The sequence below is a fragment of the Cygnus olor genome, chromosome 29, assembly GCF_009769625.2.
Source record: "Cygnus olor isolate bCygOlo1 chromosome 29, bCygOlo1.pri.v2, whole genome shotgun sequence".
Taxonomy (NCBI): Eukaryota; Metazoa; Chordata; class Aves; order Anseriformes; family Anatidae; genus Cygnus; species Cygnus olor.
In genome coordinates, this window is record NC_049197.1 from 289,881 (window position 1) to 306,445 (window position 16,565).

The 16,565-nt window shown below is 50.7% G+C and overlaps 2 protein-coding genes across 4 annotated transcripts in view; one reads left to right on the forward strand and one right to left on the reverse strand.

The window, feature by feature from the left end:
• The window catches only part of LOC121061215 (keratin, type II cytoskeletal 80-like), a 46,774-nt gene that overhangs the window by 16,780 nt on the left and 13,429 nt on the right, over window positions 1-16,565 (forward strand). The window contains exons 2-9 of one of the 3 annotated variants that reach the window (XM_040539769.1): window positions 249-463; window positions 5,715-5,775; window positions 6,759-6,854; window positions 9,093-9,257; window positions 9,774-9,899; window positions 9,997-10,217; window positions 10,566-10,621; window positions 10,710-12,128. In XM_040539769.1, coding sequence (XP_040395703.1) covers window positions 249-463; window positions 5,715-5,775; window positions 6,759-6,854; window positions 9,093-9,257; window positions 9,774-9,899; window positions 9,997-10,217; window positions 10,566-10,621; window positions 10,710-10,915 — 1,146 coding nt within the window. In that variant the 3' untranslated portion in view covers window positions 10,916-12,128. Of the gene's footprint in view, window positions 1-248; window positions 464-5,714; window positions 5,776-6,758; window positions 6,855-9,092; window positions 9,258-9,773; window positions 9,900-9,996; window positions 10,267-10,565; window positions 10,622-10,709; window positions 12,129-16,565 lie in introns of those variants that run through there. The other 2 variants (XM_040539770.1, XM_040539771.1) reach the window with 2 other exon arrangements.
• BCDIN3D (BCDIN3 domain containing RNA methyltransferase) overlaps window positions 1-16,565 on the reverse strand; it is a 38,962-nt gene that overhangs the window by 3,302 nt on the left and 19,095 nt on the right. The window contains exons 3-7 of the transcript XR_005815002.1: window positions 10,123-10,268; window positions 6,776-6,899; window positions 5,069-5,248; window positions 3,746-4,105; window positions 134-257 (exon numbers count right to left, since the gene is read on the reverse strand). The gene's annotated coding sequence lies outside the window, so the exon portion shown is untranslated. The remainder of the gene's footprint in view (window positions 1-133; window positions 258-3,745; window positions 4,106-5,068; window positions 5,249-6,775; window positions 6,900-10,122; window positions 10,269-16,565) is intronic.

The window sequence follows — 16,565 nt, forward strand, 5'->3', positions numbered from 1 at the left end:
AAGAGATGCTCTTTCATTTTGATGTGACCATGATTTATCAAGAAATTAAGTAGCATGTAATGTGTAAAACCTCTGCAAGTCCCTATAGCCCTTCATCCTCAGGCCTGATCTTTACAGGGTTTCTTGTTCTCACCTGGAGATCTCAGCTAGGTCCAGCAGCTACTCCAGAGGTCTCCAGACCAGAGGCACTCGGTCAGCTTTGCTATCAGCTGTTGGTGTTGCTGAAGTCTCTGAAATTTCTTCGGCAGGTCCAGTGCCTAGAGCAACAGAACAAGATCCTGACGACACGGTGGAATTTCCTGAAGGATCAAGACAATTCCCACTCCGAATCAGACATCAAGGCCATCTACGATCAGTACATGAGCAAAATGAATCAAGAGATGAAGGCACTCAACTATGAGCAGGAAAATCTCGAGTCGGAGCTGACAAAGGTCCTGAGCAGCATGGATAACTTTCGAAGCAAGTAGGTATATCCTGGTATATCCTTGCACATCCTTGGATGTGCAAGAGGGAATGGGTTTGCAAGGTACCAGTCAAACTGCGTGGACAAGGAGTAGCACGGCACTGATTTAGCATAGCCTGCCTGTTATTCCGACGAACAAACAGAACTGTGCATTTGAGAAGTTAGCTTCCTAGCCTCTTCCTAACTAGAGATGGAAGTAACCCATAGAAAGCAAATCATCAGGGCATCTGAGAAATACCTCAGACCAGAGTACGTCTCTGGGGAACAATATTACCAGGAATGACAGCCAATAAAACAAAATTATTTATTCTCCAGACTGTTATCACAAACCAAAACTTCCTCCCAAAACTGTTTTACGGACTAGGCTACTTAGCATTAACATCCCCTCCTTTCCCTCTTCTCCCCACAAAATTTAAAGCAAAGTTCTGTTTTGACCAAGGAGTCAAATTCTTACCCAGAAAACCCCTGGACAGAAAATATGAAGGCAGCTGAAAGTTTAAGAGAGGACCAGCTGCAGAGCACTTATCGCTGCTTTTGTCAAGAGCTTCAAGATCTTCTGATAACATTTGAGATGCTCCGTGGCTCATTTAGGAAGACAATGCTTTCCTTATTATCGGTGTCATTTGCATACCGCACAGATGAATCCACAATTAGATACTTTCCCTTACAGTTACACCCATCTGCCTACACAAGCTCTCCGGAGCCTTCCGTGCTGATTTGTAGCGACGACCCACCTATGGGCACTGTCAAAACAGAACAACAATGCTAAGGGCCTACCCCTCTGCTGGCACTGATAGACATCGCTGTAATAATAGCCCAAACCTGTTCCTGATGAACAAAGTGATGCATAAATAATAACAGTGCCCTTCTCCAGAGGGTTTAGCCCAAGGATCTCAAAGCTCTTTGCAGACTTTGATCAAACCAGCTACTCAACATGTCTGCAAATTAGGGGAAGGACTGATACCTCCACTTTACGGACAGGGTAACGGGGAGACAGCAGTTACATGGGGCAAGCTGGTGACAGAGCAGGAAGAGGAGCTAAGAGTTTGGTTCTTGACCTTATGCTGAAATCATTATGCTCAGCATCTTTCCAGAACTGATGCACTTATGTACAGATGCCTACAAATCCCTGAATTCCTCGTGGTGGGTGCCCATACTTCATTTGGATGTTGCTTTCACTAAAAGACTTGGAATCACTGATGCTTGCTTTGCTGACAGGTAGCCACCCTGAACTTGGATTTAAGCCATAAGAGGGATTGTGCCATTTAAACATTTTAGGAAAGGGAATAAGACCTCAAGACCTCTCTGGGGCACTTGTTCTTCCTTGTACATCCCCTGGGAAGCAACGGCTCCGTAGCCCTGCAGTTACGAGAGAGACTCCTTGTTTTATTCTGTGACAGTCAGGAAAACACAGATAGGAAAATGGTCAGGCTGCTAGAAAAACATCAGATCAGTCACATCTGCTCTCTCAGTTTGTACTCTCATTTGTACTCAGTAATTACCTCATTAATTGCCCATGTCTGGCAATTTATTTTTATGAATTTATTTAAATGAATGTCTTCATTTATTTCTCAGCCCAGTTTCTTAAGGATAAGGGTGCTTAGGCAAACTGGCTGGCTGTGTGTTTCCCTCCCCGTTTCTGACCTTGGACAGTTTCAATCTAGTTGGACAAACAGGTAGACAAGACAGGTACGCTATATTGCGAGAAATTCAAAACCCATGACCGACAAGAAGAACAGGAGCACCCCCCCACCCCACACACACGGGGGATAAGGACATAGCATGCAGCCATGCACAGGATCAGACAGCAGAGAATCCACACTGGGCACCAGTTTATGACTAGCACAACTATCGATCTTGGGAAAAGTTCCTGCTTTGTGGGACTACATAGCGACAGGAAAATAGCCTTCGGAAATGACACTGCTCCTCCAAGCACTCTTCCTTCATTTACAAAGCCCTCCCGTTCCGCTTTCTATTTGTGAGCTGCAAGGCACAAGCCCTGCCAGGGTGGCCTAAGCAGCAAATAAGCAAAACCCACCCTGTCATTGGGTGCTGCTAACACCCAAAGCCAGCACCGGTGGATTTCTGCGACAGTGACAATCCGCTGAACTGCTCCTGGCCACTGGTGATTCACAGGGAGAGAACTGCTGCTTCTGCTGAGCTTTCTCCAGGCAGCGATCCAACCCCATCCTAACCCACACTGGCTCTGCTGAGTCCTGCAAGACAACTGCCTCAGCCCAGTTGTTCTTCTGGAGCAAATGGTCTACTTAAACCATGCAAACTTTGGAGGCTTCCAGCTCCTGTGGAGGTTTCTTTTCCCAAGGGAAATATTTTTGGGGAAGCAGAAGGTAGTAACTCCACTAGCAATTTTAATTGGGCATCTGCTTGTCCCTGCTGTGACACTCCAGACATAGCCATGCACACAGTGGTGCCCAGGCCGGCTGCTGTCCAAGAGATCATAAGTGAATCTGCCTGTCAGTGCTCTTCGGGAAGGCCTAGATTTGTCTGTCTCTTCTGTTAAGGGATTGCTTTCCAAAAGACACATAGGAGACTTAGCTAGCTGGTATGTTTCCACCTCCTCCAACTTCCTCAGGGTGCCATTCACCAGTGTCAATTCTCCACTGTCACTGTTCCAAAGACAGATGAGGATGGAGAAGGGACAAGGGAATAAGTTGAAGGCTGACACAGGGTCTCAAACCCTGCTTCTTTAGGAAATCAAGCACCAAAACATATTCAAGCAGGGGTAACTGCCCAGGAGTGAAGCCTTTGCTTCAGTTCCCCACGCGTGATTTGCACATGCAAAGACCCATTTGAATGAGAAGGCAGGGAATTTTTGCATGTGCTGAGCAACTCTGGGGTGGGACTAGGAGAACACTGCAGGAAAATATGGGGTTGACAGCCTTTGGAGGTGCCACTACTGAGACCCAGGGATTATGATAGTCAAGCCTTCCCCCTGAAGATTGGTCGGTCTACGTACCTCTACCTTTGCAGTTGGTTTTCAGTGGCTCCCTCCCCCCTTTCCTTGCTCCACAAGAGAGACTGACTTAATGCCGTGCCACTAGGCTCAGATCTATCCCACCACTATATCATCACCCTAAGGTAGGCTTGGAGGTGTGTCCAGAGAGGAACGCAGCCTGCCTGAAATGCAACTCAGCTCTGATTTTGCTTCACTGATTATGGAAGGAGCCCAAGGCGACCAGACGCCTGTCTCAAGTGCGGCTTAAGTGCATGAAGTGAGATAGGATGGATTTGTGCCTTAATGCATGATTGCTTGAGGATTACCTTAAAGGAGATAAATGCTGTAATGTGTTTGTGGAAGGCTCCATCCCCTTATGAGTCACCTCCCGGCCGCCACGTCCCTCCGGAGCCGTGTGGTGAGCATGTTTGGCTTGCTTGGCCTGCTCCCTTTCAGTCAGGAGCGTTGTTTGTTCCACACGCAGGATTATGTCAGCGCCTGGCAATGTGCAAAGCTGCTTCAGCAGGCTGGGACAGACTGGGATTGGGCTGAGATGCCATGAGGATGAAGGAAGAGTGGCAGGCTGTAATTAAGCTCAGTACATAGTTGCTGGCAGCATGGCTAACATTCCAGCTGAAGAGCAGAAAAAACAGACAGGTAAATCTTGTTAACCACGCTGCCTGGCCCTGTAAAAGCAGTCAAGGAAAGGGTGAGTTTAACACCATGGGGATACCAAAGGAGAACCTTAGAAGTGCCTAACTGTAGAGCCTGTGACAATCAGATCCCTCCTGTGCCCTCGCTATCTCCTCTGTGGAGGAAGCGATGGCTCCAGGGAACTGTTTTCAATATTCCAGGTCAGCTCCCAGACATGACCTACCCCCTTGCCCTGCAAAGCAGTCCCCTGTGCTGCACTCCCAGTGCTTTTTCCTCTTTCTGGTAAAAGTTTGTTCAGCAGCAGAGAAGGCTCCCTCCCGCTTGTAGCCAAAGTGACGATGCACCCGACCGTCAAACAACAGAGTATGTCTGTCATTCCTGATTTTATCATCATCGCTCTGTTAGGAGATGCCATTTTACCTCATTTGCAAAGATCTTAGCCCTCCAATTTGGTGACATCTGTAAGTAGCACTCAAAAGGTTTAATTCCCAGCCTGGAAATGCTATGAGCACATTAGAATAAGAGGAGCCTGAGGTGTCATGGAAGTGCAGGGAAGCCAGGGCCTCCCTGACAGCATGACCTGCTCCAGTCTCAACAGAAGAGCCAACGCTCCCATAGCGTGTCCTGCAGCACAGCAGGAGATACCAGACACCCATCACATAGTGCTTCTGGCCTCATGCACTGCAAACAAACCACCTAGTGCTGGTCACAGATCAGACCCAAAAGAGACCCTGTGGTTTCCTGCTCAGATTGCTGCTTTCAGCAGCATCAGGGCAAGCCACACACTTGCCACAAGAGCCAATGAGGACTGGTGTGTTCCCTAAACTAGCTCTCGTGCCTGTTGCCAGCCTTCAGGAAATGTGTTTGCTCCAGACTAAGTCTTTGCCATCCTGGTCCTGCCATATCAAACCTGTTTTTAAGCACCTGCAGGGTTGGTTCCCTTGCTGGATGTTTAGCCATTAGGACTCCACCCTGTCCCATACGGTTTTTGTTACCTTCTGGTCTGTGGGCACTGTTTTCCAAAAATTGCTTTGCCAGGTCTTCTGTTTCTTCACTAATCATGCTTACACTTAAGATAAGTTCTGATGCCAGTCCAGTTTTCTCTGATTTTACACAAGCAAAGCTTTCTCCCTCGAGAAGCCTCTCAGATTCTGAAAATTAACTGCTGAGGATACCTGAAAGAAACAGAAGAGAAAGGCTTAGGGTAAAAATCTGCGACACTTTGGGCATGCACCTGGCTTTCACAGAGAACAACAACTCACCACACCTCACTCTGCAGTGCCTGCTCTCTCTCTCTGTGGCAAATGTGAGGTAACCTGAGGTTGCTTAGCCCTCAAATTAAATTAGAGTTAAAGTTACCTCCTCTTACTCTGCTTTTTTTTTTTTCAGTCTGAAAGTGCTAATGGTGTTACTATAGAGCAGCTGGCATGTGGCAGCTTGTTACCCTCTCTCTTGTCCAGATGCCCATACCTAAGAGATTTCTCTCCTCCTGTTATTTAGGGGCAGAGGACATCAAGTAGGTGGGACATCGTAGCAAAAGCAGAAAGCCTAGATGTCAGCATTTTGGGGGACAGCAAGACAATGTTAAGCATCCCAGAGGCTCACGTGCAATTTCTGACGGCTTTTTTCCACTCTCTTTAGATATGAGGATGAAATTCGCCTCTGTAGTGGCATGGAATACACCTTCATGGAGCTCAAAAAGGTCAGTGGCAAGAGGAGTTTTTCATCTACATGGTCTGTACACCAGCTAGCCAGGAGCATAACAGCCCTTGTACCACTGAGGTTTCACAGGGTAATAAGGTCTCAAGACAACAGCGGAGTGGTGAACATGGTCACAATTTCAATAGGAAAAGTATAAGCAAGTCTGGGCCACTTGTGGTTACAGAAAAGCCCCGTGGCTCTTGGCAGAAGCACCTGGGGGTCAGGCAGTGCCTGTGTCCAACCACACTGCAACTGCACTGGCCAGACCTGGCCTGGAGAGGTTTGTACCCCAGACCCTCCGAGACAATACCTCTGTTCCCTGGCACGTTTTCTCACAGAATGACAGCACAGGTTGGAAAAGGCTGGAAATTGATAAAAGTGTTTGCTTTTGCTACCTGTTGTATGGCCACACCCTGCTTAAACATCCTGTCCCAGAAGTAGCTGCATTTGAATATCAGCTCAAATGGAAGGCGCTGTGCACAGTCTTTACATTAAAAAAAATCCAAGGTGCAGGAATGCAGGATATTATTAGACAGAGGAAATGTTCTCTGCAAATTATCATTATGGCTAATTGCATGTTTTCCCTGACACAGTCATCAGCCAGGAAGGGCAGTTCTGGTAACTTCTGTGGACAGCATCAGTTTTCAATAACCCCTGCTTTTTATGGTGAACAAAAGATGAGTGGGTACGGACCAGCCCTGCCTGCTTCCTTCTCCACCCTACCTATTTGAAACTTCTACCAAAGCTCTCACCCAAAAAAACAAAAAACAGAACAAAAAAAACAACTGCAGAGTTGAAGTCTCCACAAAGAAGCCTCCCTGCTTGTAGAGCATGAGAGCAATTTCACAAGTACCAGGTCATAAACAGCAAGCAACACTTGCTGGGGACATGGGGGCAACACAAAAGACTGCGAACCCAAAGACAAACTACTCATTAATTCACTTCAAACAAACTATTCATTAATACACTTTCCACCTCCTGCAGGATTTAGACGCGAGTACCTTGCACAGAACTGAGCTGGAGGTAAAACTCAATGGGCTTCAGGAGCTGATGAATTTGAAGAAAGCCGTCTATGAACAGGTAAAAACGCAATTGAGAGAGCAGCCTTGGCACATGTGCAAGCTTCTGTGGAAAAAAAAAAAGCCTTTTTGCAGACATTTCCCATACAGAGAGGTCATTGTTCCCAATTTGCACCAAAATGAGAGCTTGCCTGGTAGAGCTGCATGGTGTTGCAGCCAACTACTAGATAAATGGCATAAAGCAGCGTCTAATCAGCTAATCCCCTTCCCTTAAGGGAGCCAGCTCCATAAGAAGTTTGATCAGGATATTCCTTGTGCCCTACAGCTCTTGCAGGGAGGCTGCTCCAGCAGCCCTCCATCAGTCCCAAACCCCCCACCTAACCCCCCGCTGGGCTGCATTTAGCCTCAGCTCCTAACCCCCACTGCCAGAGTTTGCCTCCAGACCTGGGGCAGGTGATGAGCGAGCCGAATGTTATTTTATTCGGATCCAGAGGAAAGGCTCACAACAAAACAGGACAAGCCACTGTGAACCTGGGTGAGGTGCTGAATGCTGTCGTAACACAACCCAACGTACTCCATTTCCACTGGAAGGAGTATGCAGTCGGATATGATTTCACCACGGGGGGGAAGGATACAGCGTCTGCAGGCCTTTGAACAAACCAAAAGGGCGCAGTGTGCCTGCATCTGCTCAAACGCGGTGATGTGATTTCAGGCACTTACTCAGAGCCTGTAAAATGTTACCGAGCAGGCTCAGCAGTGTTTGGGGAATATTAATGATTTGTCTGAATTCCACCAATACAGACAATTAAAGTGCTTGACAGAGGAATGTTATTACCCTTTGTGGGGAAACTGAGGCACAGAGAAGCAGAATGCCCTGCATAATGTCAGAAATGCATTAGAACTCATGGCCTGCCTGCGTCCAACCGTGAGGCCTTACTTCTCTAAAATTACTCCTGTTGCAAGGCAATTACAGGGGTAGTCTGAAATCAGCTCCTGCTGTGAATCCATGCACAACACCTCCTGTCCGGGCCCCCACTGAAGGCAACCCTTCCCCCCCAACCAGGGAGGCTGCTGTCTTCCTTTTGAGCTGATTTCTCCTAGGTCCCACACTGTTGTCCTCAGCAGCAGTCTACACTTCTTTTACAACTCACCCTTTACGCACAGAAATTACCCTCCACCTCTCTTTCTCTGCTTTCTCCTCTCCACAGTTGGTTTTCAGGTTAGTCATTTTCTCGCCCATGCCTGTTGCTTTGACTGACATCAATGTACAGGCACATATACCCAGCAGAGAAGTAAATGTGGGTGGGTAACTGCTTGACATCTTTGCTCGCAGTATGTTAGAGTGACTCAGAAGAGAACCCCAGCCTCGATCCTCATTAATAAATCACTACTTTGGGGGTGGGTTTTTGTTTGGTTTGGGTTTCGTTTTCTTGTTGGCAGAGGATGCTCAAGTCCTTGCAATACACATGCATTTTCTCATATAGGCATTAAAGTGCTCAAAGATTAACAAAGAAGCTCAAAGACTGGACAACAGTAAGGAAAAAATGCACCGATAATCCTGTTCTCTGTAAGAGTGGTGGGGTACTTCTCTATTATTCATGAATCTCTGCATCAGGGCGCCCTTTGTTTCCCCAGTCAGAGGCAGACAAGGCAAACAAGGTATACAGCTGCTTCTCTAAGAGATTAGAGGCTGCTGCACAAAAGGGAAGAACAAAAACATCAAGATGAAAGCTAAGAGATGGGGAGAGACGTATGGAGAGACGTATGCAGGTCTCTCTCACACTGGTGTAAATAAGAGGCAGCTACAGAGATGCTGATAAGAGGGAACCCTTGCAGGAGCAGACCGAGGCTGGGGGGAGCTGCCAAGTGAACGGGTACACCACCTGCTTGGCACCAAGGCAGCAAGCCCTGTCTTGTCTGCACACAAACCACCCAGGAGCGCAGTTTACAGGCATGGATTAAGGATCCTTTTTAGGTTTGCTGAGGGGAGTCTGCATACATCATTGTTTGACTTCTTTTTTGTAGAACTGTGACAAAGTCAGCCATCGAGAGCAAATACCCCAGTCAGTGATACTGCAGCTTGTGTGCGCATTTTTCTGACTCCCCAGGGCTGGTGTGAGTTTCTCCAGCATATGAGAGCAGCTCTGGGGAGTGGAATAGGTCTGCCAGCGATAGATGTGTTCAGAGAAGCGGCCTCTTTCTCCCTTCTCTTATTAGAGAACACTTGCTGTATTCTCTTACAGCAAGTAGCTTTGCTGAATACTTGGTATCTCAGTCCTGTTCTCTCTTTGCCATTCAGGAACTCGAGGAGCTGCTGACAGAAATTAAGGACATTTCTGTTGTACTGGGAATTGACAACACATGCAAGCTCGATCTGAGCAGAATTGTGGAAGAAGTGAGGGCTCAGTATGAAGCCCTGGCTCTTCGGAGCTGGGAGGAGGCTGAAACCCTTACCAGGAGAAAGGTATTTGTCTCCTTATCTGATTGATACTGGGGAGAGGCAGGGAAAGAAGGAGAGAGATCAGCCTAGAAACTACAGGAATCAGCAAGATGTGGAGGGACAGACTACACCTGAGAATGGAGGGAGGGACAGTGCTAACCCAGATCAGCTCCTCCTAATTCACATGTGTAAATTAGGAGTTGAGTTTCATTGCCCAAGACTCTCCACACCATCAGTGGAGAAAGGCAAGGACATCTCCCAGTGGCAACCTGGCCCACCTAAGATGCAGCAAATGATCTTCCACTGGTGCCCCCTCCAAAGAGAGGGAGCAAGAACACGGTTAACAACAACGGACAGTGTGCTCTGTGCCTGGCGCAGCTACAGCCAGAAGACAATATGAGAATGAGCCCTAAATCCTTCCACACACCTGGTATTTTTCCCCAGTTAGGCGTTTCTCCCCAGGGGCAGTGAGAATCCTCCCAGATTCCTTTGCTACAGCAGAGGAAGAACAAATAACCCACTCTTCCATCTCCCCTGCAGCTGAACGAAGGAAACACCCAGTCAGCCACCTATGGAGGTCACCTCCTTGATAGCCGACGAGAGATTGCAGACCTAAACATACAAATCCAGAAGCTGAGGTCCTGCATCGTGTCCCAGAAAAGCCAGGTGTGTCCTGGGGTGGGTGACAAAACTCTAATATGCAGGTCTGAAACTACAACACACCTAACACCTCCAACCACCTTCCTTCCCTTTGCAACACCAGTGCCTGTACTTAGAGGAGAATATCAAAGAAGCAGGAGAGCACGGTGAGACGGCCCTCAAGGATGCCAAAGCCAAACTGGTCAAGCTAGAAGAGGCCCTCCAAAAGAGCAAGGAGGATATGGCTCACCTGGTGAAGGAGTACCAGGAGCTAATGAACATCAAGCTGGCCCTGGACTTGGAGATCCTCACTTACAGGAAGCTCGTGGAAGGGGAGGAAAGCAGGTGAGCTGGGCTTCTTTGTGCTTGAACAGTGGGAGAGATGCACACAAACACCTAGGGAGAAAGCAGACATCCCAAGCTTTGAGGCTGGTTTAAGTTTGATGAAAGACAGAGCAAACCCCAGCTGTCCCCATACAGTTCAGCCCTGCTTCTTGCTCCGAAGTTTTCCTTAAACTCTTGGAAGGCACCAGCACTTCTCTAGATGATGTTTGGCCCAGATGCTATTGAGTTAGCCTTCACAACCCTACCATGCCCTTGGCTCTACCCACATAGCCCAGCTCCCTCCCTCTACGTCTCTCTGGAATTGCAGGTGGTAACACCCATCTTCACGCTCTCTCCTTATGTCCACAGCATGGAGTCACCAATACCCACAGTCATCAGTGCCGTGCACTCCAGACCAAAGCACCGTAAGTGGTTTTATTTGTACAGCTTGGTGAAGCAGAATGTAAATCAAACAATTCTAAGCTCGCCCCCTCTCATATTCCCCTCCCCCAGCAGTTTCTGCCAGCACCTTAAGGAACTCCAAGCTGTTTGCAAGAGGAACAGGCAGCACCAACGGGGAGATGAAGCTGAACGGAGGCAGCACAAAGACCCTGCCCTCTAGAAGCCTCAGCAGCGGCTCAGCAACACCTGAAGCAGATGCTTCCATCTGTGGTGCCCGGCCAAAGTTCAGCTCCCTGTCCTCTGAAGAATGCTCCTAGGAGAAACGGAGCCCCGCAGCACAACCACAAGACTCGTTGGCATCTGCAGCCAAACGAGGCCAGAGTACTTTCTCCTGAACTCAAGCCAACGTCCAAGGGATGAAGGATGAAAATCCATTCCAGGCTGTCTCTTTTGTCTTTACAACATCCCAGTTAACATCTGTTACCAGTTACAAGCAGAAACCAACCCAGGCTTTTAGAGCCTCTCCTACTCTGATACCCATACTGACATCTTCCTCTCTAGGTCTGCTTCCCGAGAGGATTTGCATTCATAACCTTTGAGATCTATCTATAGGAAACTTGGCAGGAGGGGAAAGTATTATTACACAAGCTTTCAACACACTAGCCATCAGCCCAGCCATTTTACCAGTATTACAAAAATCATTCTCTGCTCTGTGTGTGCCTGAGAGGTGTTCGCTGATGCGGCTTTCAAAGGAAGGCAGCGCCAAGGTTTCCAAACGGAGCTGGTGGAGAGATGCAGACAATCAGCCTGAGCCAGGTGAATTTGCAACATCTGGATTTGCATGTCTGGTGACAAACATGCTGGCTGTGCTTGGGAATCCTTGCCTACTTCAGAGTATTTAACCAATTCTACTGCCTTTTGGGTGGCCCCCCATTCCTTCCATGCCACCAAAACTAAAACTCCTTACACTTTTGATAAGCCACCTTTCTAACAGAGAACATCTCCACTCGTCTCACCTAAAGGCACTCCAGACTCCACATGCAGTGGTGCTAGGTCCTAGAAATGGGATTTTCTCTCCTTCCCATTTAAGTAAAACAAGCAGGACTTGTCTTTGTATTTATTGAACTTCTGTAGTGGCTTTCACCTTACCCAGCTGACACCAGCTAATGCACGGCAGCCACACTGCACCAAAGCTCCTAGAGCCAGCTCTGCAGATGCCAGCTGCAGTCCCGGCCTCAGCACAGGCATTTCTGGGTCCCTCTTGCACAAACTACCACAGGCAGTGCCCTGCAGTATTCTCCTTTATGAGGCCAGGCTCTGACCTCAGTCACTGCCACGCAGCCCAACTCGAGTTCACGGATTTTGAGTTCACAGGAGGTGTTAATAGTCTCTTGGTATATTTCCGTTGAGTGCATCACAGCATTTCCATGTTTCTGTAGGATAGACAGCTACTGTAGCATCTCTGTAACCAGAACACCTGCTCTCCGGGGTTATGGCTGTTATAATAAAGTATTGAGTGACACGTGGAAAGCATTGCATTGCTGGTTTGGTCTGAACTTCTTACCTCAACCCACCTGAAATGGCAATTCCTTCCCCAGTTGCTGGCAGGCCAGGGCTGAGGACCCTGGCTAACTTCTGGCAGCAGAATGAAGCTGAAGTTACTTCCCAGGCAATTTGCTTGATGCGGATCCCTAGGGAGATGAACAGGCGCTGGAGGGGCAGATATGGAGCCAGCAGCCAAGGCTTTGGGGAGCTCATCACTGCCCGGCCACCAGGGGACCCCCAACAGACAAGCCCCCAGAGGTGCCAGAGGAGCCAAGATGGGGAATGCCTCTGCCCTTTGCTGCCCACCTAAGAGAAATGCTGAGCTTCCAGGGTCAGCATAGCAGTGGAGGGGAGGATGCTCCAGGCCAGCAGCTACAGCCCCCAGTCGCTAAACCTGCCGGTGGCACAGCCCAAGGCTCTTGGTTTCCCCAAACGATAGGGATGGGAAAGGGGGGAGACGTGGGTGAGCTCCCAGGCGCAGGAGCCACTGCCAGCTCAGGAAGAGAGGGAGCTTTAGCACAGAGCTTCCCCCTGGAGGCAGGGCCCAGCACAGCCCTTCGACAAAAGCCCTTCCAGGTGGAGGAACAAAGCTGCGTTTGTGCAAGGCTGCGCGCCACCAAAGGTGCGCGGAGCCCAGAGGATGAACGATGGCTCTGAACAGCCCCAGCACCCCTGGGTGGCAGGCTGGGGCGCTGAGACACGGAGCCCGCGTTGTCCAGGGTGAAGCCTGAACGCGAAGGGAGGGCTTGGGAACGCTCAACCCGGGGGAACTGGAGGTTGGGGAGCTTGGAGACTGTGCTCACGGCCAGGCTGCGGAGGGCTGGGGCTCGGCAGCAGCCCAGCCCTGCGAGAGGAGCGCTTCTGGCTGGTGCCTCTCCCTCCCACACGTTCTTCGGCTGCTTCTGAGCCCTCCACCGCTCAGGGAACTGGGAAGCAGGGCTCTCAGATTCAGTTCGCTGCTCTGGGACCCAGGAAAGATGGGCCTGCTGCTAGGACAAACCAATTTACTATTTCACTGTCTCAGTTACTACACTGCTCCTTGCCTCGGCTTCCCCACTGACAAGGGGAAAAAATGGTATCAAGCCATATTGTACTGGACAGTGATTTTAGGCAACAGAATGATTCCACTGATGGAAGCTGAGCTATGCCTAAAACGGTCGCATGCCTTTGGGATGCCCTATCTGCCCACACACCTGTCCTCCCCCCCGCCATAATACCCCTTAAGCACCGAATTCATCTAAAGGACCTGCCCCTTCCTTAGGGCTAATTCCTGCAGTTATCCTGACAGCAGAGGAATGGCCAGCCCCAAACCCAGCTGTTAAGTTACATGGGGATGTTCCGTACTTTTTTTTCTCCTTATCCAGCAAAGGGCATCACAACCCTTGAGTGCTGCTGGAATACCAGGCAGTACCATCATCTCAGGATCTCAGAATTCCCTTTGGGCTGGTGGGGGCAGTCCTACAAGGGCAAGGATGCTGAGCCAGCACAGTAATGAACAGCGTGGCCATCAGATTTAGCTGCTGCTAAGGGAATCCGTGAAAAAGAGGCAAGCTCACCCATGTTATCTGGCAAGCTACGTGTGCAATCCAAAGCACAGCCATATCCTGGTAAAGCCGTATCAGTTTCAACTGCAAGCAGCTTCCCAGAGATGATCTCAAACCCTGTCTGGAGCCAAAGATCGAAGCGTCTACCCCAGCATGGGGAAAGGAGACATCAGATGGCCAGGACACGGCCCAGCTGCAAGACAAGGCCCAGGGCAAAACGCAGGGACAGATAATGCTGTGCTGAGAGCAAGGGGCAGAGCAGATTTTGGTGGCGCAGACGCTGGCAGGGAAGATCATCGGGCAAACATTCGCTTCTGCACAACAGCAACTGGGCTGGAGTCCAGCAGACAAGCCAGAGCAGACGGAGGGAAGCGGCAGGGCTCCGCTGCTGTTTTCCAAGCGGGGAGAGTCTGAGCCCAGACCACATCTGAGGGCACCGCATTCCTGGGCCGCTGTCTCCCGGGGTGGGGAGCACCCAAGTGTGGGCTCCTGGCTCCCTCTGCTGGGCAGGTGCCACCACAGCCGGATCCCACAGCCGCCACGTCCCGAACCACCCCGTCCTGCCTGCCAGCAAGCCCAGCCTCCCAGCAGAAAGGGAGAACAGCTCCCAGGCAGCAAAATCAGCGCTCAAAGCACGGTCGAGATCTCTCCCCGGACACTTTGTGAGGGTGTGACAGCGGCTACGAAGGGACACTGAGCCACTGAGGTCTGCCCGACCCCAAAACGTGTTCCTCACCCACCAAGAACTCGTGTCCTGGTGGAAAGCGCGCCTGTAACCCAGCCTGGCTGGCCCTGTTCATTTCATCGCTCACACACGCAGAGATCTCACTCCTTCGTAGCCCACGCACGCTTTGAACCAGCCTGGGGAAGGTAAATCGGTTCCCAGCAGAGTAACCAACAGCTCGAAATGCCTCTCGACCAGATCCCATCGGTCCAGTGACCGAACCAGGCACGTTCCCCTCCTTGCTGTTAGGCGTTGGTGATTAACACCAAAAGCTCTACCTGGGGGTCGTGCTTGTGAAAGAGGCCACGAGCCCTTTATGGCCTGTAGAAAAAAAATCGTCTTTGTTATTTTCAAGCTAAATCCTGCCAAAGGCTACAGATAGCTTTAGAAAGAAGCAAACGAAGCTGTCTTCTGGAAATGCAACCTCCAGTCCATCCGCTCCCCAGGGAACAGCCGCCCAGCTGCCCATGGGAGCATTTCTGGTTCTTCTCGCACCTCCTGCCCCTCCAGATGCAGCAACAGAGCCCACCAGGCTCCCTTTTAAACAGGTCACGGACTGGGCTCGATGCAGACAGCTCGGTGTCCTCCCTGTGGCACCGAGCAACCAGGCTCAGAGCTGCAGGCAAACCTAAACGGGGGGAAATCTGTGCCAGAGAGCAACAGCAAATCCCTCCACACACTCCATGTCGCTAAATGTGGGGGAAGTGAGATGGAAACGTGTTCCTGGGGTCAGAAAGGATGGCCCAGAGCTCCAGAGACTTTGCACCTTGTTCCACTGAGAGCAATGGCGCTCCCCCGAAAACGCCCCCAAGCCCCCTCGCTCTCCAGCCCACCCCAACCTGCCGGTCCCACTTCACCCCCAGCTGCTCCACCTGGTTCCAGCTCCCATCTGGAGCAGCTCCAAGAGACAGAGGGAGAAAGATGGATCCCCCAGGCTCACCTCGAGGCCTGCCACCCTGTACACTCATTTCCAGGGCCTGAAGTGTCTCACCTCAGGAAATCAGCCACTGGGAATAGGAATTCCCCCAGTCCTGGGCAAAGAGAAGAGCTGTCTCCCTGCTGCCTGTACGATCTTGGACAAAACTGTGCCTCAGTTTCTCCCATGTGTACACAACCTAAGGCAGGATCAAGGTCTTTTTGTTGTTGTTTTTGTTTTTTTTTCAGGGGTGGAGGGGTTGTAGGTAAGGGGGCCGTGTTATAATTTAGTTTTCCTAACCAAACGCTCAGCCCAGGGCACAGAGCAGGCAGTTTAACAGGCAGGAAAGAGGCTTAACCAGCAGGCAGGCTGTGATCTGTACCATCACCACTACCTTCCTAGGCACCTCAGCTGGCAAGATTTCCAGCCCTGACCACGGGCAGCCCTTTGGCGCCCACCCATCACCTCCCTGGCTCTCGGGGGACACGAACCAGCCGCACTGGCTGTGGCAATCAGCCTCACTGCAAGCTCCAGCAATCAGCCACGCTGGCTGCAAAGCGACAATTGTCTCCGGGGCACCTGGAAAAGGGAGGGGAGAGCAGAGAAGGTGGAGGAAAACACACCCAACCCCATCAGCCCATCCACACCTCTCCACGCGTCCCTTCGCAGGGAGGAGCGGCCGCCGGCGCTGGCTTTTTTGACCGTATAAGGCCAAGTTTTGCTCTCCGTGGCCAATCCGGGGAGGAATGCGAACACCCGAGCCGTGCCCAGGTTGCCAAGGCCCATCCTCCCCTGCCCACGCCCTGCCTCCTCGGGCGGGTGTGCTGAGCCCAACCTGCAGCAGGGGAGGGCAGGCCCCATCCCCACGGCCAGCACGAGACAGGGGGAAATTCTGCCCTGTGTGAATGCACGAATGCATCGCTGGGGACAGGGGCCCGGTTGGGGCTGTCCCCTCCTGCAGCCCTTCAAACTCCCCAGGACACCCGAGCCAAGCTCAGGCTGCCTGCTGCAAGGTGGGGTTGCCCGCAGTGCAGCCCCTGCATCTCAACAGCCTCGCTTTTCTTTCAACTATTTCCAATCGTTCACCATCCCAGACACGGGAAAAAGCTCCTCTTCTGTCCCGCAGCCATCCTGGTTGCTTGGACTCCATCTCCACCCGTGTCTCGTTAGCTCAGGGCAGCCCTAGGGTCTCTACCTCCCAGCCAATTACTGGGAGATGGCAGCCTGCATGAGCCTGC